Here is a 20,624-nt window from a genome sequence, read left to right as displayed (position 1 = left end):
AGAAGTCCTTTGAAAGTCACAAGACTACATCTACCAAATGCCATCCAGATGTTAAATGGCTTGACTCAGTACTTCAAGCTGATTACAACTCAATTAAACCAAGACTTCTTTCTAAGGATGGTGTTTACTATTCTGGTGACAGTTCTAAGGATGAAGAGCTGGGAGGCCCCTTCAGCAGCTGTGAAATGTGGTTCCAAAACTGACCACACAGTCGCGGGTGGGATGCCAGCCCAGCTGGAGGCAGCCTTTCATAGCTGGCACTTTCAACCAGTCTGCTGGCTAATGATCTACAAATCTAGGGAAGGGAAACACATACTGTTCAAGGGAAGCTGACTTTGAAAAGTGATGTTTAACCGCAGGATTTTTTTTTTTTTTTTTTGGTTTTCTAGGTAGGGTTTCGCTCTAGCCCAGGCTGACCTGGAATTCACTGTGTAGTCTCAGGGTGGCCTCGAACTCTCAGCAATCCGCCTACCTCTGCCTCCCGAGTGCTGGGATTAAAGGTGTCACCATGCCCAGCTTAACCACAGGCTTTTAAACAATTATTGGAAATTTTATCTTGTCAAAGTCACATTTGAGCATTCCAAATCTAAGAAAATGGTATGTCTGTCTCTGAGCTCTAAGCTCTGATAGGCCTTAAAATGGAGGAAGTTAAACTGGGCATGGTGGTGCAAGCCTTTAATCCCAGGAGGCAGAGGTAGGTGGATTGCTGAGAGTTCGAGGCCAGCCTGAGACTACATAGTGAATTCCAGGTCAGCTTGGATTAGAGTGAGACCCTACCTCAAAAAACAGAAGCAGCCGGGCGTGGTGGCGCATGCCTTTAATCCCAGCACTTGGGAGGCAGAGGTAGGAGGATTGCCATGAGTTCGAGGCCACCCTGAGACTCCATAGTGAATTCCAGGTCAGCCTGAGCTACAGTGAGACCCTATCTCAAAAAATCAAAAAAAAAAAAAAAAAAAAAAACAGAAGCAAAAACAAACAAACAAAAAAAAAGATGGAGGAAGTTGTACCTGCTTGATGGTGCTAAGGTTGGCATTGCGGGACACAGGGAAGTTCAGGTAGACCCCTGTAGGCAGAAGGAAGTCAACAGCCACACTCTGATTCTCCTCCTTGGTCCAGAACTCCATGGGGCAGTCCACCCCAGGGGGCATTCTGCTGCGTCACTGCTCTGCAGAGGCTGGTCCTGCCGAGGAGAAACCAAAAGCAGAAATGAGTCACCCTTGCTGTGTCAGATGAAGCCTTTGGGAGGCAGGGTGCCCACATGTCGGGAAGCAGGAGGCTCCAGGGTGAGTCCCAGCTGGAGGGCATACAGAGCTTGCCACCCAAGAGGACTTGTCACGTCCAGTTGACTTGTGGCTCCTACCACTCCAGGCCATAGTCTGTCCTGAGCTGTCTCTTGGGGAGGGGGATACTGTCCACCTCCCTCATAGTGGGAACAGCCCTAGGTCAAACCATTTGCATATCTGTGAGATCCTGTTATGGCCATCAGCTGGCCCAGGCTGCGGAAGAAGAGATGAGAAACACTTCAGAACTTAAGGGAGACCAAAGGCTACATATAGTTCCTTGAAGCTTTCTAACCAGAAGCCAAGTGGTTTACAAACGGCTTTGACTAAGGGTTTGTTGGACTATCTCTCAGCTCTCATACCAAACTCTGGTCATTCACCCCTCCTTACCTACAGCGCTGCTGTGATAACAAAACATTGCAGATCCAGTTAAAGCTCCTTGTGTCCTTCCCCACCCCCACCACTCCAGGTCACCAAATCCCTGCTCCCTCCTCCAGCTTCCCCCTTCTAGGTCACTGCAACCTGGAATCTGGTTGTTTACAATTTCCATGGATATTTTTATACTTTTGCTATGTTAATACATATCTACAAGCAATTTCTAATATTTTTAAAGATTCTTTTTATATATTCAAGAGAGTAGTATGTGTGTGCATGTGTGTGTGTAGATGTGTATGCATGGGTGCACATGTGTCACAGCACACATGGGAAGGTCAGAGGACAACTCTGGACTGTTAGTCCTTGCCTTTCACCTTGTTTGAAACAGATTTTCTCTTGTTTTGTGCTACAAAAGCCAGGCTAGCTGGCCTGTGAGCTTTGAGAGTCTGTTGGCTGCCTTCCACTACTGTGGGCACACTGGGGTCATACACATGCGCATCACTTGCATCCAGCTTTACATGAGTGCTGGGAAATTGAACCCTGGCCAGGAGGTGTGAATAGCAAACACCTCTAACCACTCCCCTACCTGAATCCCAATATTTTTGCATGCTTTAAAAACTTACAGGGGGACTGGAGAGATGGCTTAGTGGTTAAGGCACTTGTCTGCGAAGCCCCAGGACCCATATTGACTCTCCAGGTCCCACGTAAGCCAGACGCACAAGGTTATGCAAGCACGTAAGGTCACACATGCACACAAGGTGGTGCAAGTATCTGGAGTTTGATTACAGTGGCTGGAGGTCCTGGCATGCTAATTCTCTCTCTCTCTCTCTCTCTCTCTCTCTCTCTCTCTCTCCCTCTCTCTCTCTCAAATGAATAAATGAAATACAAAACAAAGGCCAGTCTGTTGGGCTTGCAATGTATATGTATGTATGTATGTGTGTATATATATATATCTCCAAATACATAAAGTGATACATGAGTATGGAGTTTGTTGTGGCAGCAATAGGCCCTGACATACCCATTCTCTCTCTCTCTCAGTAAATAAATTAAATATATATACATATATATATTTTAAAAGTGCTTGCAAGCCAGGCGTGTTTTTAATCCCAGCACTTGGGAGGCAGAGGTAGGAGGATCGCTGTGAGTTTGAGGCCACCCTGAGACTACATAGTCCTTGGCTTAACCCGACTGGTTAAGTTCACACTTTCCTACTTTTTCTGAAGGTTGCAGGAGAGGCCCAGAGAACCTCTGACTTCTAGGTGGAGGGCCTCCCCATCCACTTTCAGGGTGATCCCTTCATGCTCCCCTGTGCAGAACTGCTTGTCCCCACCATGAGCAACATCACTGGGTGCACTGGGTCCCTCAATCCCCACGATAAAAACTGACCCCAATCACCCCCACCAAAAAGAAAAACAGCAAGTTCCAGAATAAGAAAAGACAGTCTCAAAGAAAAATGGGCAGATGAGTGATGAAGAGGGACACCCAATGCTCCCATCTGACCTCCACAGATGAGTGTATGAGTGCTACATCAGCACACACATATTCATACATGACACACACCCCCCACCACACATACTATGCACATGCAAAAAAAAAAAAACTTGGGCTGGAGAGATGGCTTAGCGGTTAAGCGCTTGCCTGTGAAGCCTAAGGACCCCAGTTCGAGGCTCTGTTCCCCAGGTCCCACGTTAGCCAGATGCACAAGGGGGCGCACGTGTCTGGAGTTTGTTTGCAGAGGCTGGAAGCCCTGGCGCGCCCATTCTCTCTCTTCCTCTATCTGTCTTTCTCTCTATGTCTGTCGCTCTCAAATAAATAAATAAATAAATAAATAATTAAAAAAACTTGGTGTGGTGCTGCACATGTATAATCTCAGCACTAGAGAGCCTGAGGTTGGAGGATTGCGGTGAGTTTGAGGTGAACCTGTGCTACAGAGTTCTAGATCATCCTAGGCTAGAGTGAGACCCTACAAAATAAAAAATAAAATAAAATACTTTTGAGTTGACTATATACTTCAGTGGTAGAACACATGCTTAGCATTCATGAAGCCCAACACCAAATAAAATGAAATAAAAACTTCTCTGACTATTTGCAAGGTCTCTTTCTCTTAGATTTAAATGACTTGAATGTATTTGCAAAGATTGTTTAAGAGAGATGTTCTTTGCAGGACAATGTCAGCGGGATCCAACCTCACCCTCACCAGACACAGAACCCACTCTGCACATCATTCTGCCTTCCAGGCCACTACTACTGGCAGCCACTTCCTCTGATTAAGAAACCACATCCTACTTGGGGTTCCTCTTTCTGAGAATGGCTAGGCCAAAGCCTTCCTTTTTGATTCAAGACCTGAAGACATTCAGGAATCCTAGACTTCATTTGGGATGCAAAATATAGCTCAGCCACTGTTGGGAATCAGGAGTATCTTTGGTGACCCCATCAATGAGGGCAACAAACACAAAAGGCATGAACTCCCGGGAACCTATCCAAGGCTTGCGATACTAGAAAAAGATGCCTCTTGCTCTCTTGGCTGAAGGAAAGAAATGCACCCTTAGACCTAATTCCTCCAAACAAGGAATGAGCCCTTCGTTCTCCTTCCCCTAGACGGGGAATGCGCCCCTCATCCTCCTTCCCCCAGACGGGAGATGTGCCCCTGGTCCTCTTTCCCCCAGACAGGAGATGCACCCCTCTTCGTCCTTCCTCTAGACAGGGGATGCACCCCTCTTCGTCCTTCCTCTAGACGGGGATACTCCGCCAGCGGCAGAGAACTAGCTCCGCAAACAACTTTTGTCGCAACCGAGTTAGTTCGCTCACTGTGTGTGAAGCATGTCCCCAGTGACAGCCACTAGACAGGACAGAAGTTGGGAAGCCTTTTACTTTCTATAGGCTAAGTTCATAGCATGCAATGGCCAATGACACCCATATTCTCCCCTGATTGAAGCCCAGACCCAAAGGCAGCCACTGAGAGAGGGGAGCTTGGCCAGGGAATGCAAATCTGTACAGCCTCCTGGACAACCTGGCAGGCTGACCGGGGCTCCAGATCCAGCCGAAACGCAAGGCAAAGAAAGACCTGTGAGAGAGTGCTCCCAGCATCGCGGTACACAGTCAGGCCACACTGATGCTTCCCAGTGCACATCAGCCATAGGAGGCAAAGGTAAGCTGTGGTTATCCCTTCCAGTGAACCGCTGCATGTGGGCAGGAAGAACAATCTATAGATACACGCGGTGATAAGAATGACTATCTCACAAGCAGGAAGTTGAGCAACAGAGTTAATGAGATGCTCATGGTGGGTGTGGTGGCGCACGCCTTTGATCTCAGGAGGCAGAGGTCGGAGGATCACTGTGAGTTTAAAGCCAGCCTGGGACTCCAGAGCGAGTTCCAGCTCAGTGTGAGATAGAGTGAGACCCTACCTGTTGCAGTCAGGTTTGCGTTGCTGGTGGAAATCACCCAACCAAGAGCAGCTTATTTTGGTTTACAGGCTCGAGGGGAAGCTCCACGATGGCAGGGGAAAACGATGGCATGAGCAGAGGGTGGACATCACCCCCTGGCCAACATCAGATGGACAAAAGGAACAGGAAAGTGTGCCAAACACTAGCAAGGGGGAGCTGGCTATAACATCCATAAGCCCACCCCCAACAATACACTGTCTCCAGGAGGCGCTAATTCCTAAATCTCCTTCAGCTAGGAACCTAGTATTCAGAACACCTAAGTTTCTAGGGGACACCTGGATCAAACCACCACATTCCGTCCCGTCCCCCATAAACTGATGATACATGATGTTAAATGCAATGCGTTCATCCAACTTTAAAAGTCCCCATAGTTTTTTAAAATAAATTCCAATGTTGCTCATACAACATAGCCCAAGATCTTTTAACTGAGCCATAATACCAACTCCCCCCCAAAAAACCATAATTGTACAGAATAAACACACTGCAAAAGATGGCATTGGGCATAGCAAAGAAATATTCAACCAATACAAGATTTAAAACAGCCAGGACAAACATCAAGCTCTGTAGCTTCAAGTCTAACAACTCCACCCAGTGACAAATCTCCAAGTCTGATAATTCTAACTAGCAACAAGTCTCTGGGGTTCCAATTTTGCCCCCTCACCAGCTAGGCTACTCACAGCCCTAGAAAACTTCATCCAGGGCTGGCAGCTCTCCTTGGCATCCATCTTGTGGTCCTGGCATCTCCACTGGGTCTCCACTGCAACCCAAGGTTCATCCTCATGGCTCCATTGGGTCTTCATGCAGGAATCCAGCAAACCTGCTTCTCACTGCCCATGGACTTTTCCAGAACACAAGACCATGTTGCAAATTCAATGACCTTCTCTTTCCTGAAGTTCTTATATTCCACAATGCCAGGTAGGGTGCCAATTTGTTAATTCAGGAGGGAATAAAGCAGACTTTGCAGAACAGGACACTCCTTGAGCACTCAGGTCCCTTCAAAAGAGTCTATAATTGGGCTGGAGAAATGGCTTAGTGGTTAAGTGCTTGCCTGTGAAACCTAAGGACCCTGGTTTGAGGCTCAATTCCCCAGGACCCACATAAGCCAGATGCACAAAGTGGTATATGCATCTGGACTTTGTTTGCAGTGGCTGGAGGCCCTGGCACACCCATTCTCTCTATATCTATCTGCTTCTTTCTCTGTCTGTTGCTCTCAAATAAATAAATAAGAATAAACACACAAATTTTAAAATATTCAAGACTCTATATTCTTCCTCTTGCCCCAGTGCAGGTCAACTGGCCCAATCTCAAAGTTTATAATTTCTCACACAATTGCAGCTGAACAGGTAGCAGTTTGGGCCCAAAGATTTCATTTTTTTCTGTGGCATATCCCTCTGCTCACATCAGTCTGTTTCTAAACAAAGCAACCCTGCACAAGTTCTCAGGACACAGGTATAACAGCAAGCCTCTCACACAAACTGCTTCTAGCCCAGTCCAGACAAAGCTCCTTTGCACCCTCACAAGCCAAATCTCACAGTCCATAGTTCTTACTGCATTCAGGTCTTTCAACTCTGACCAGAAGAATCCATCAAGTTATATTTACAGCACTGCAGGGCTTCTCTTAGACCAAGGTTTTAAATCCTTCCACAGTCCCCTTGAAAATCAGCTCCAGGGCTGGAGAGATGGCTTAGCGGTTAAGCACTTGCCTGTCAAGCCTAAGGACACTGGTTCGAGGCTCTATTCCCCAGGACCCACGTTAGCCAGATGCACAAAGGGCGCACGCGTCTGGAGGTCCTTTTCAGTGGCTAGAGGCCCTGGCATGCCCATTCTCTATCTATCTGTCTGCCTCTTTCTCTCTCTGTCTGTCGCTCTCAAATAAATAAATAAAAAGCAAAAAATTTAAAAAAAGAAAAAGAAAATCAGCTCCAAAAGGCCAAAGCCACACAATCAGGTGTCTAGCAGCAATGCCACTCTCGGTATCAACTACTGTTGCAGTCAGGTTCGCATTGCTGGTAGAAATCACCCAACTGAGAGCAGCTTGTGGGAAAAAAAGAGATTTATTTTGACTTTTAGGCTCAAGGAGAAGCTCCATGGTGGCAGGAAAAATGATGGCATAAGCAGAGGGTGGACATCATCCCCTGGCCAACATCAGATGGACAATAGGAACAGGAGAGTGTGCCAAACACTAGCAAGGGGAAGCTGGTTATAACACTCATAAGCCTGCCCCCAACAATACACGTCCTCCAAGAGGCACTAATTCCCAAATCTCCATCAGCTCAGAACATAGCATTCAGAACACCTAAGTTTATGGGGGACATCTGAATCAAATCTCACACTGCCTAAAAGAAAAAAAAATGCTTCAACCTTTAATCCCAGCACTCAGGAGGCAGTGAGAGAAAGAAATCGCCAGTGACAATAGTTAACAGTGGGCACTGAAAGCCTTATATTTAGCCAGCCAGGCCAAATGAGCCAACGGGTGCAATAGTGGCACGTCTGTTATGGGGGAAACCAACTGCCCTCTAATTTGACTGGAGGCCTGCTCCATGGGAGGGAATACATCCCTGATACTGAAAACCTACAACAAGGGTAGTCATGAGCCCTAGGGGTGTAACATTTGCTTCTGTCTGACTAAATGTATATACTATGCTCGCCAAACTGCCCAGTAAGCACTTCTCTTAATTTCATACTTATATAGTAATGCCACTGTCACTTTTTGTTAGAGAAGCTTCTCTTTTCAGATGGCAGTGACCTTGGGATGACTCAGAAGGCACCATAGTGCTGAGAAGAAGTGACAGAGGAGTGCTTAGCACTGAAATATCTCTATTACACCTTCCAAGGTTCAGGGTCCATTACAGAAGAGGTGGTGGAAAGAATGCAAAAGCCAAAGGAAGGGTAGGACTCCTTACAACGTGCTCCTCCAGATACAAAATGGCCTGGATATCCATGACCTCACAGTGCCTGAAACTACCTATAAGACCATAATAGGTGGAAAAGATCATGACATCAAAGTAAAAGAGACTGATTAAGAGGGGAAGGGGATATGATGGAGAGTGGAGTTTCAAAGGGGAAAGTGGGGGGAGGGAGGGCATTACCATGGGATATTGTTTACAATCATGAAAGTTGTTAATAAAAATAAATTAATTAGAGCTGGGTGTGGTGGCACACGCTTTTAATTCCGGGAGGCAGAGGTAGGTGGATTGCCGTGAGTTTGAAGCCACCCTGAGACTACATAGTAAATTCCAGGTCAGCCTCAGCTAGAGTGAGACTGTACCTCAACCCCCCCCAAAATAATAATTAATTAATTAACTAACTAAAAAAACACTAAATATATGATTTTTTGAAAGGCCTCCTACTTAATAGCTGGTGAAGACTTTGGGAGATGGAGCCTTGTTGGAGTGGGTGTGTCATGGGTGGGGGTGGTTTCTAGTCACACTCTGTTTGCCAGTGCCAGTCAGCTCACTGTCTATACTACCTTCCTGCTGGCATGTGATGATGGGAGCCAGCTTCCTGTTCATGCCATGTATTCCATGCCATGATGAAACTTCCGCTTAAAGCCTTAAACTGAAGTAAACAGTTTTCTTCCATAAGCTGCTTCTAGTCAGTTATTTTGTCCAAGGAATGAGAAGGTAACTGCTACAGAAGGAAAATCAAAAGTTCCAAGTGGTGACGCACGCCTTTGATCCCAGCACTCAGAAGACAGAGGTAGAAGTAGGTGGATCGCCATGAGTTCGAGGCCACCCTGAGACTACATAGTGAATTCCAGGTCAGCCTGGACTAGAGTGAGACCCTACCTCGACAAACCACACACACACACAAAGTTCAAAGTAAAAAAAAAAAAAAAAGTTACAAATCATCAAACATGTGGTGTGCTCCTTTAATCCCAGCACTTGGCAAACAGAAGCAAGAGGATTATTGTGAGTTCAAGGCCAGCCTAAGGCTGCATGGTGGATTCCAGGTCAGCCTGGGTAGAACGAGACCCTACCTTGAAAAATCGAAAATCAATTAAAAAAACAATTCAGGGATTGCCATAAATTTGAGGTCACTCTGAGATTGCACTGTGAATTCCAAGTCAGCCTGAGCTAGAGGGAGACCCTACCTCAAAAAAATTTTTTTCAGGGCTGGAGAGATGGCTTAGTGGTTAAGGTACTTACCTATGATGCATAAGTCCCAGGTTCAATTTCCTAACGCCCACCTAGGCCAGATGTACTAGATGCTGTATGCATCTGGAGTTCATTTGCAGTGGCTGGAGGCACTGTGCACCCATTCTCTCTCTCTGGCGGTGGGTGGGGGGGTGGGTGGGGAGATAGTGTTCCCAAGGAATGACACCAGAGGTTTTTCCCTGGTCTCCACACACATGTACAAATGTGTGTTATGCACCTCTAGTCCCAGCTATTCAGGGAGTCAGGTAGGGGAATCACTGGAGCCCAGAGGCTAGAGTGACCTTGAAAAAAAAAAATTGGCCAGGCATGGTGGCGCATGTCTTTAATCCCTGCACTTAGGAAGCAGAAGTATGATTGCTATGAGTTTGAGGCCAGCCTGGGACTACAAAGAAAGTTCCAAGACAGCCTGGGCTAGAGTGAGACCCTACCTTGAAAAACAAAGGTGAAAAACTAGGAGCTAGGGAGATGGCTCAGCATGAATACCCGAGATGGGATTCCCCAGAACCCGTGTAAAGCCAGACACTGTAGCGTTAGGACTACAGTTCCATCTTGTCTAGGGCAAGAAGGGAGGCAGAGACAGGAGAATCCTTACATGCTCTTAGGCCACTGAGCCTCATGAACGCAGCAGCGAACAGGAGACCCTGCCTCAAACAAGGTGGAAGGTGGGGACCAACACCCAAGTGTGTTCTGACTTCTACACACATGCTGGTGCGTGCATGTGCTCATACTCACACATGTGAACATGCTCATACACATCACACAAACACACACAGCAAAATTATTATTAAAAGACATTTTCTAAACCAGACATGGTGGCTCATGCCTTATAATCCCAGCACTTGGGAAACTGAGATAGAAGGATTGTCATGAGTTCAAGATGATCTGGGCTACAGAGTGAGTTTCAGGTCAGCCTGGACTAGAGTGAGACAGTGGCTTAGAAACAACAACAAAAAGGTATTTTCTGAACCAAAGATCCAGAGAGTGTAAACAAGTTTGTAGAAGGAAATTTCCCCGTGCACCACAAGTGTACACAGTCACTTATAGCTATGCTCAGGGAAGTCTCTGGATCCTAAAGATGCACCAAGGACCCCAGGGATTGGTGGGAAAGAGGCAGAGTGCTGTGTAGAGGAAGTTCTGGACTGCTTTCTACTTCTACGACAGTGCTCTGTTTCTTTCTGCCTCAGAGGTTAAAATTGTGCTTAGTATTTTATTTATTTATTCATCTTTGGCTTTTCAAAGTAGGGTCTCACTCTACCCTGGCTGACCTGGAATTCACTATGCGCCCCTTTGTGCATCTGGCTAACATTGGTCCTGGGGAATCGGGCCTCGAACCAGGGTCCTTAGGCTTCACAGACAAGCGCTTAACCGCTAAGCCATCTCTCCAGCCTAGTATCTTTTTTTTTTTTTTTCCGAGGTAGAGTCTCATTCTGGTCCATGCTGACCTGGAATTAACTCTGTCATCTCAGGGTGGCCTTAAACTCATGGCAATCCTCCTACCTCTGCCTCCCGAGTGCTGGGATTAAAGGTGTGAGCCACCACGCCCAGCTCAGTATCTTGTTTTTTAACAGAGATCCTTAACCAACAAGAAATTTTGGCAGGGGCTGGAAAGATAGCTTAGTGGTTAAGGCGCTTGCCTGCGAAGCCTAAGGACCCAGGTTCAATTCTCCAGTACCCATGTAACCCAGATGCAAAGGTGGCACATGTGTCTGGAGTTCATTTGCCATGACTAGAGGCCCTAGCGCTCCCATTCTCTCTCTCTCTCTCTTTGCCTCTTTCTCTTTCCCTCTCTCGAATAAATAAATAAAATGCTTTAAAAAAAAATCTTCAGGAGAGATGGCTTAGTGGTTAAGCACTTGCCTGTGAAGCCTAAGGACCCTGGTTTGAGGCTCGATTCCCCAGGACCCATGTTAGCCAGATGCACAAGGGGGCGCACGCGTCTGGAATTCGTCTGCAGTGGCTGGAGGTCCTGGCACGCCCATTCTCCCCCGCCCCCTCTGCCTCTTTCTCTCTCTGTCGCTCTCAACTAAATAAATAAAAATGAACTCAAAATTTGAAGAAAAAAAACTTCAGGGCTGGAGAGATTGCTCAGTGGTTAAGGCATTTGCCTGCAAAGCCTAAGTACCCATGTTCAAACTCTCTGCAGACCCTACTTAAGCCAGATGCACAAAGGTGATGCAAGTGCAAGGTTGCACATGCGCCCTAGGTGGCGCAAGCGTCCGGAGCCAATTTCAATGGTTGACACCCTGGCGTGCCAATTCTCTGTCTTTTCTAGGTCAGCCTGAGCTAGAGTGAGACTCTACCTTGAAAATCAACAACAACAAAAAAAAAACCAAAAACCTTCAGCAAATATCTATGAAGACCTAAAGACAACAGGTTGAGGCCAAGAGACCCTTACTGACAACAACAGGCTCTAGCTGGGCCCCATCTTTCCTGAAATGGAATGTTCTATGTGCACACAGAATAATCACGTGACTGCAGAGTTTGCAAAAGAAACACCTGACCTCCCCACCATGGAGCTCACTGCCCACCCCCAGCGGCCCCAGGAAGGGGTTTGGTCAGTTCCCAGTCAGTGTCAGTCTCTAGCCTCAGTTTCTTTATTCACATAATAAAAACACTGCATTCTTTCAAGCTAAGATCCTTGAAGCTCCAAAGAGCATCCACCTTTGATCTAGAGACTGCCAACTCTCTGGAGACACAGAAAAGTCCCCATCTAAAGACTCCTTGAAAGGAGCTGAGGAAATGGCTAAGTGGTTAATGGTGCTTGTATACAAAGACTTCCAGCCAGGTTCATTTCCCCAGGACCCACAGAAAGTCAGATGCACAAAGGGTTGGAGAGATGGCTCAGCGGTTAAGCACTTGCCTGTGAAGCCGAAGGACCATGGTTCAAGGCTCCATTCCCCAGGACCCACATTATCCATGCATATGGAGTTTGTTTGCAGTGGCTGGAGGCCCTGGTGCACCCATTCTCTCTATATATATCTGCCTTTCTCTCTGTGTCTGTTGCTCTCAAATAAATAAATAAAAAACGAAAACAAGAAAGTCAGATGCACAAAGTGACATATGTATCTGGAGTTCGTTTGCAGTGGATGGAGGCCCTGGCACATCCATACTCACTCTCTGTATGATTGCAAATAAATAATTTTTTTTTGTTTTTCGAGGTAGGGTTTTCACTGTGCAGTCTCAGGGTGGCCTCCAATCTGTGGTGATCCTCCTATCCCTGCTGGGATTAAAGGCTGCGTCACCACATCTGGCTTTAAATAAATATTTTTTTAAAATTTTTTATTTATTTATTTGAGAGCGACAGACACAGAGAGAAAGACAGATAGAGGGAGAGAGAGAGAATAGGCGTGCCAGGGCTTCCAGCCTCTGCAAACGAACTCCAGACGCGTGCGCCCCCTTGTGCATCTGGCTAACGTGGGACCTGGGGAACCGAGCCTCGAACCGGGGTTCTTAGGCTTCACAGGCAAGCGCTTAACCGCTAAGCCATCTCTCCAGCCCAAATAAATATTTTTTACAAGACTCTTTGATCTAAGCATTGTGATGTACTTTAATCCCAGCACTCTGGAGGCAGAGGTAGGAGGATCACTATGAGTTCAAGGTCAGCCTGGGACTACAGAGTGAGTTCCCAGTCAGCCTAGGCTAGAGAGATACCCTACCTTAAATAAACAAAAAACAAAACAAGCTGGGCGTGGTAGCACACACCTTTAATTCTAGCACTCGGGAGGCAGAGGTAGGAGGATCACCGTGAGTTCGAGGCCACCCTGAGACCTCATAGGGAGTTCCAGGTCAGTCTGGGCCGCAGTGAGACCCTACCTCGAAAAAACAAAAAAAGTTCCACCTACTTCCTTTGGTTACAAAAATATTTTAATAGCTTTAAAGAAAAATGACCCTTACTAGTTACAGAATGCCAAAGGAAGAGCATGTTTTTGTATGATCAGAAATCAGCCAAAACAGACACTGCGCCGGAAAAAAAAAAAGTCTTAGTTTTTCTTTCTCTAAATAGGACAGAACAATAAATAAAGTATTTAAAATAAATAAATAAATAGGGGCTGGAGAGATGGCTTAGCAGTTAAGACACTTGCCTGCTATGCCTTAAGGATCTCGGTTTGACTCTCCAGGTTCCACATAAGCCAGACACACAAGGTGATATAAGGGTGCACAAAGTCACACATATACACAAGGCGGCACATGGTTCTGGAGTTCGATTACAGTGATTGGAGGCCCTGGCACACAAATTCTCTCTCTCTCTCTCTTTCATTAAAAAAAAAGAAAGGAAAGAAAAAAAAATAAAACAGGACAAAACTCTCATGGCTAGGGTGAATCAAGTATCAAAGGCTTCAGCTTTCTGATGGATTCCAGGGTACCTCAGTCTAAAGCCATTCCTTCTCTCTCCAGGTAGCTGCACCGAAGTCTAGTTCATTCTCCCCTTCCTTCAATCTCAGCATAAATTCAGGTCACTTTTGGAACTATTCTTCTTATTCTCTTATTTTGGGGGTGGGGTGTGGGGATATTGAACCCAGGGTCTAGTGCAAGGCCACATGTGCTACTACGGAACCACAGCCTCCAACTCCCGTTTTGTACCTTTGGGCACACCAGTCCTATGGAAAAGTTGGAAAGGACGGGTTTTCTGGAGAGATGGCTCAACAGTTAAGGCATTTGCCTGCAAAACCTAAGGACCCAGTTCAATTCCCCAGCACCCGTACAAAGCCAGATGCACAAAGTGGTGCATGTGTCTGGAGTTTATTTGCAGTGGCTAGAGGCCTTGGCACATCCATTCTCTCACTTTCTCTGCTTCTCTCTCTCAAATAAATACACAAAATATTTTTTAAAAGCTTTTAAGTTCTTATCTGTAATGCAGCATTTCTTCATTGTTCCCTTCCCCCAACTTACCCTTTTGAGATTGGCCAAGGAAGACCCCCAGCAAAGGCTCCTCTGCTGATACAATTAAAGGTGCTGTGGCATCAGGGGACTTCATCCCACCCTTGCCTAACTCTGAGCTCTTGATGTGTCTGAAAAGAAAGGAGTGAAAACATTTTTAAAACAGAGAATAAGGAGCTGGAGTGACAGCTTAGTGGTTAAGACAATTCCCTAAGAAGCCTAAAGACCTGGGTTTAATTCCCCAGTACCCATGTAAGCCAAATGCACAAGGTGGTGCATGAGTCTGGAGTTTGTTTGCAGTAGCTAGAGGCTCTGGTGCGCCCCTTCTCCCTCTCAAATAATAAATAAAAAAGGACATTTTAAATATTTTATTTATTATTATTTGAGCAAAAGGGAGAGGCAGATATATACATATATACATAAACATTTGCTTATACATATATATGTATATAGCTGCTGTCATATATATATATATATATATATATATATATATATATATATATATACACACACACACACACACACACACACACACACATATGTTTATGTATATATATGAGTTTCAAGCTCAGAGTGGTGGCTGATGCCTGTAATCACAGCAGTAGGAGGACTGCTATGAGTTCAAGGCCAGCTTGAAACTACATAATGAGCTTCAGGTCTGTCTGGTGGACTAGAGTGAGACTTTGCCTCAAAACAAAACAACACGAGAAGTTAGCCTTGGGCTAGGGATGTAGCTCAAGGTAGAATGCTTGCCTTCCTGCACACGTCCTTGCAAATCAGCCCTATGCTGCTCCGCCAGCCCATGTGGCCACCAGTGTCAAAGCCACCCAGGCTCCCTTCCGTGGCTCTGAAGCAAACCACAGGAGCACTTCCAACCTCTGAAGTAGGGGTGCACATACACATGACTCAGACGGCCTTTTAGAGCTGTTTGTCATCTTTGTTTGGTTTTTGAAGGTAAAGCTATTGATCTGAGCCATGCCTGGGCTTGAATTGCATTTGATGGTTACAAAAAAAAAACTTCATGAATTTGAGACCTTGATTCCCCGCGTAGATCAGTTTTCAAAGCCAGATCTAAAGGAAAAACTCATCCCTCCTGGGCTGGGATAAAAAGGATGGGCGTGAGAGGAGGGGCTGCCTCGCCCTGCATCAGCGGTGTTTCCTTCCCACCTTGGGCAGTCCTAGAAAAAAAATACGACCCAAGGAAGGAAAGAAAAGGCATGGGAGCTCCAGGCCAGCCGGAAGAATTGCAGACCTCTCCCAACCCTGACCTGGACATAGCTACCTCCACAGTGTGGGGGTCGGGGTGAGGGGCTTCCTCCTGGAACACACTAGGTGGACTGTAAGGACTCACAAGGAGCAAAAAACCCAAATTACTGGTCTCTCCAAGAGACATACCCACTGGAGATGATGCGCATTATAGGAACATACTTGCTAAGGTCCAAACTATAGCTCTCTGGTCTACCAGCCCAGAAAGATGCACGATCCCAGGCAGGTGGGTGTGGATGCACACCCTCCCTTCATTCCGCATCGGGGGCGATCCGCCCGCGCTGCCCAAGGCACGGAGGGCTAAGGAACAAATAACTTCCACTGCTGACCAGCGGAAAAAACAAGACGATACCAAGAGAAAGCGAGACAAATAATAGCAGGCGCAGACTCAGGGAAAGGAGAAGTGAACTCCCAGAAAGCGTTTTCAAAACAGGAAGGACAAAGAAAAACGCATGATGGAGCCCGAGAAGGAAGGGCAAGGAAAGGATTCGTCCTCAGGAATCCAGGTCAGGAAATAAGAAGCCTGGACAAAATTCACCATGGAGGCAGTTAGAGAGAAAGCAAATCCCACGGAGAAAAGCTGGACAGAACCTCGGGGTCTGGGTCTGCCTTTGGCTAGCCCCTCTGGGTTCAAGGGCAAAGCTAGGGGTCCGGGAAGGACGGAGCGCGCAGGATGCTCCCTCCAGATCCAGGGATAAGAGGCAGCGGAGGACTGCGCACCAAACAAGTAAACAGCTTGTCCCAAACCCGCGCCACCTTCTTCGGGAGCCCACCGGGGGTCCTGCCCATCCCATCCAGAGCGGCTGGCGAGACACCCAGGATTCTGTCGCCTGACAGTCACAGCCACCAAAAGATACAGACGAGGGAAAGAGCATCACTCAGCCCCCATCAGAGAACCCCAGGCGGGCGCGACCCTGTCTTGGTCACCCCAGTGGGGTGCTGTCACCCCCAGACGCTCCCGTCTGTCCTAACCCTCCACTCCAGCCCTCCAATGACCTCCCCACCCTGCCCACCTGGCCCCAGCCCAGGGCTGGGTGGGGCGGAGCATCTGGCCAGCGGTGGTGGTGGTGGGGAGGGATGGTAAGCACTGCCGGGACCCCGCAGACGCCCGCACAGGTGGGCTTCGTACCAGGTGTCGGTGCCAAGGGTGGGATGGGTCTCCCTGGAGACAGATGCCCAGGGGACAAAGCGAGCGGGTCCCGGAGTGACCGGAGAACTCCAGCCTCCCCGGTGGCGGTGCGGAGCCCGCAGGGCCTTGCGGGCAGAGGCCCCGCGCGAGGTGGCAAGGTGCTGGCGAGCCGGGCATCGGCGGAGGGGCGCGGCCCGGGGCGGGGCGCAACAACGGGCTGGATGCGGGGCGCGGCCGGAGGCGGGGCGTCCCGGGGCCGGGGCGGGGCCAGAGCACGCTCCCCTCGCGGGCACCGTCTGCAAATGCTCACGCCCCAGCCAGGCGAAAGCTCCAAGTCTTTTCTCGACTTCGGGCGCTCTTGCCCCGAGGCTGGGGCGGGGTACTTGGGGGTTCCTCTCCTCCCTCACATCGAAGCCACAGAGCAGCCCAGCGATCCGGGATGGCTCGCACACGCTGCCCTGGCCTCGGTCTCGCCTTGTGGTCACAAGATGCTAGACATCAGCGATGGCTGGTTCACCGCTTTCTGTCCTGGGTTCTCAGGGCATCACCAAAAAGGGCGGGCGGAACACTTAGACCCGTGTCATAGACCGGGAACTGTTGTCTTCCAAGTAACTGGTCGGCCCTGAGTCTGAAGCTTAATTGCAGCAAGCTGGCTATTCTTTTTGGGTGGTCGGCCCGTGGGGGTTCCCCTCCATGGGATTAGAAAATCCTGGCTTATCCAGGACTCTAAAGACAGCGGTGATGCTATGGTGTCCTGAAGTTTTGTCTAGGATCCTACACAGCTTGCTCAGGCAATAAATGAGGAAACCCAGGCTCTGGGGTGAGGAAGTTTACCCCTACATCCTCACACGACCTTGCACAGCCTTTTGGTTTGGTTCAGCTTGGTGCTGAGGATTGAACCCAAGGCCTCGTGTTTGTCTGACAGGGGCTCTCACAGCCCTTGGCCACAGAACTAGGCTGGGGAAGCAGTTTGGTTTGGCACAGAACTCTGAATCTCTTGTCTCTGCTAGGAGGAAGGGGATGTGAGGAACAGTCATCCCAGGTAAAAGCAGTGCCGAGGTCCTGGGTGGCCCTCCGTGTTCCAACACAGGCAAGTGAGCCCCAGGACTGTCTTTCATATTATCAAAGAGGCTGGGAGTGGTGGTGCATGCCTTTAATCCCAGCACTGGGAAGGCAGAGGTAGGAGGATAGCTGTTGAGTTCGAGGCCAGCCTGAGACCACTACGTAGTGAATTCCAGGTCAGGCTGAGCCAGAGTGAGACCCTATCTCAAAAAAAAAAAAAAAAAAAAAAAAGTCAAAGAGGACAAGGAGACCCCAAGAATCTTAAAACCCAAAATGAGAGGACCATGGTGGGCTGGAGGGATGGTTTAGTGGTTAAGTCATTTGCCTACAAAGCCAAAGGACCCAGGTTTGATTCCCCAGTACCCACATTAGCCAGACACACAAGGGGGCACATGCATCTGGAGTTCGTTTGCAGTGGCTGGAGCCATTCTCTCTCCCTCCCTCTTTCTCTCTGTCAAATAAATAAATAAAAATAAAATATTTAAGAAAAGAGAAACCAAAATGAGAGGTTTGGGCATCTGAGATGTGGCAGCACTTCAGCCAAGTGTGTGTGTGTGTGTGGGGGTGCAGCCCCCAGCAGTCACGCCTGAAGCCCAGTCAGGCAGCCAGGAGGAGAGACAGAGAGCGGGCAGGAAGGGATAATCCCTAGATGTCACACACACACATTCAAAAATCACCCCTTGGGCTGGAGAGATGGCTTAGCGGTTAACCGCTTGCCTGTGAAGCCTAAGGACCCCGGTTCGAGGCTCGATTCCCCAGGTCCCACGTTAGCCAGATGCACAAGGGGGCGCACGCGTCTGGAGTTTGTTTGCAGAGGCTGGAAGCCCTGGCGCGCCCATTCTCTCTCTCTCCCTCTATCTGTCTTTCTCTCTGTGTCTGTCCCTCTCAAATAAATAAATTAAAAATTAAAAAAAAAATCACCCGTTGGGCTGGAGAGATGGCTTAGTGGTTAAAGCCTTGTTTGCAAAGCCTACTGACCCAGGTTTGATTCCTCAGTACGTACATAAAGCCAGATGCACAAAGTGGTGCATGTATCTGGAGTTTGTTTGTAGTGGCTGGAGGGCCTAACACACCTGTTGTCTCCCTCTCTCACTCTCTCTCTGGCTCTCTGCTTGCAAATAAATAAAAGCATTTACCTTTGTGTGTATGTCTTGCATGTACATGTTCATGTGTGTAAGTGCAAGCACACACATACCAGAGCATGCATGTGAAGGTCATGTCATGTGTCAGTTCTCAACTTCCATCTTGTTTTGATGCAGGTCTCTTGTTGCTCACTGCTCCATAGGCCGGGCTGGCTGGCCAGTGAGCTTCTGGGGATTCTCCTGTCTCCACCTTCCATAGTATGCCTGGGAATACAAAAGCTCACTACTGCGTCCAGATGCACAAAATGGTACACATATCTGGAGTTCATTTGTAGTGGCTAGAGGCCCTGGTGCATCCATTCTCTTTCTCTGCTTGCAAATAAATAAATAAATTTATTGGGCTGGAGAGATGGCTTAGTGGTTAAGCGCTTGTCTGTGAAGCCTAAGGACCCCGGTTCAAGGCTCGATTCCCCAGGACCCACATTAGCCAGATGCACAAGGGGGCGCACGTGTCTGGAGTTCGTTTGCAGTGGCTGGAGGCCCTGGCGCACCCATTCTCTCTCTCTCTCTCTATCTGCATTTCTCTCTGTGGCTGTCGCTCTCAAATAAATAAATAATGAACAAAAAACAAAAATAAATAAATAAATTTACCAAAAAAAAATCACCCCTCCCCAGGCACAATTATGTGAAACAGACACAGCAATGCACACATTCACAGAGTCTGTGCACACTACGCACTCCCATGCCACACACTAGGCCTCACTCGTGCCCACAGTGGGACTGCCCTGGCAGACGGGTTCTAGAGAATTCAGAACCAGGACCACTGTACAGGGCATGCTGGGCCACCCCAGAGCTCTGCCTCGTGCTCACTGTGCCTTCCTTTCACTCCTGGCTGGGAAACGAGTCTGGGAGCAGAACCCCGCCACAGGAGGACTCTAAGTCTGCGTGTAGAGCCTGGGTCCCCAAAAGACTGCCTGACCCCATAGAGCAGGTGAATTCTTGGAAGGAATAAGCCACTGGAAGTCACAGCCTGGCCTTAGCTAGATACCCAGAGATGGGGAGGAGTTCTGACAATCACTTGGGTATAGAGAGGTACAATCTCTCTAAACAGCCTCCAACCAGGAAAGTATAAAGAGTTGAGTTACTTACCCCTGGTGCCTGGCAACAAAGAGATTTCTCTCTCTCTCTCTTTTTTTTTTTTTTGGTTTTTCGAGGTAGGGTCTCACTCTGGCTCAGGCTGTCCTGGAATTCACTATGTAGTCTCAGGGTGGCCTCAAACTCTCAGCGATCCTCCTACCTCTGCCTCCTGAGTGCTGGGACTAAAGGCGTGCGCCACCATGCCCAGCGCCAAAGAGATTTCTCAAAGCAGACAAGCTCCAAGGCTTCTCTGCCCCTTCTTCACATGTGGGAACCCTCCACCCAGGGCTCGAGTATGGGGGCTTGGTGACCCCACTAAGACTTTCTTTTTTCTCCAACATGGCTCTGAGTGAACATCAAGCTAAAATACAAGAACTCCACTAACACGGGAACCAACTGACCTGGCACAGGGTGAAAAGTAAAGGCGGCAGGCACTGGTTTCTTTGGAGTCTAGGAAAAAACATAATCCTTCTTTAAAATGGCAAAAACTGGGCTGGAGAGATGGCTTAGCGGTTAAGCGCTTGCCTGTGAAGCCTAAGGACCCCAGTTCAAGGCTCGATTCCCCAGGACCCATGTTAGCCAGATGCACAAGGGGCACACACGTCTGGAGTTTGTTTGCCGTGGCTGGAAGCCCTGGTGTGCCTATTCTCTCTCCCTCTCTCTGCCTCTTTCTCTGTTTGTCACTCTCAAATAAATAAATAAAAATAAACAAAAAAAAGTTAAACTGGCACAATCCACAAAAAAGTTACATGGCTGTATTACAAAGATATTCTAGTGCTGATAAATTCTGGAAAGATACAGACCATTAAAAAAAT

General features: G+C 48.0%; 1 protein-coding gene across 3 annotated transcripts in view; it reads right to left on the bottom strand.

The window, feature by feature from the left end:
• Positions 1–20,624, bottom strand: part of Pik3cd (phosphatidylinositol-4,5-bisphosphate 3-kinase catalytic subunit delta) — a 63,070-nt gene that overhangs the window by 21,139 nt on the left and 21,307 nt on the right. The window contains exons 1-3 of one of the 3 annotated variants that reach the window (XM_004657665.3): positions 16,529–16,695; positions 14,146–14,264; positions 1,008–1,180 (exon numbers count right to left, since the gene is read on the bottom strand). In XM_004657665.3, coding sequence (XP_004657722.2) covers positions 1,008–1,148 — 141 coding nt within the window. In that variant the 5' untranslated portion in view covers positions 1,149–1,180; positions 14,146–14,264; positions 16,529–16,695. Of the gene's footprint in view, positions 1–1,007; positions 1,181–14,145; positions 14,265–16,412; positions 16,696–20,624 lie in introns of those variants that run through there. The other 2 variants (XM_045150837.1, XM_045150838.1) reach the window with 2 other exon arrangements.

Source organism: Jaculus jaculus, chromosome 5 (assembly GCF_020740685.1).
Source record: "Jaculus jaculus isolate mJacJac1 chromosome 5, mJacJac1.mat.Y.cur, whole genome shotgun sequence".
In the NCBI taxonomy this organism is placed as follows: domain Eukaryota; kingdom Metazoa; phylum Chordata; class Mammalia; order Rodentia; family Dipodidae; genus Jaculus; species Jaculus jaculus.
This window is presented reverse-complemented; position numbering and strand designations above follow the sequence as displayed.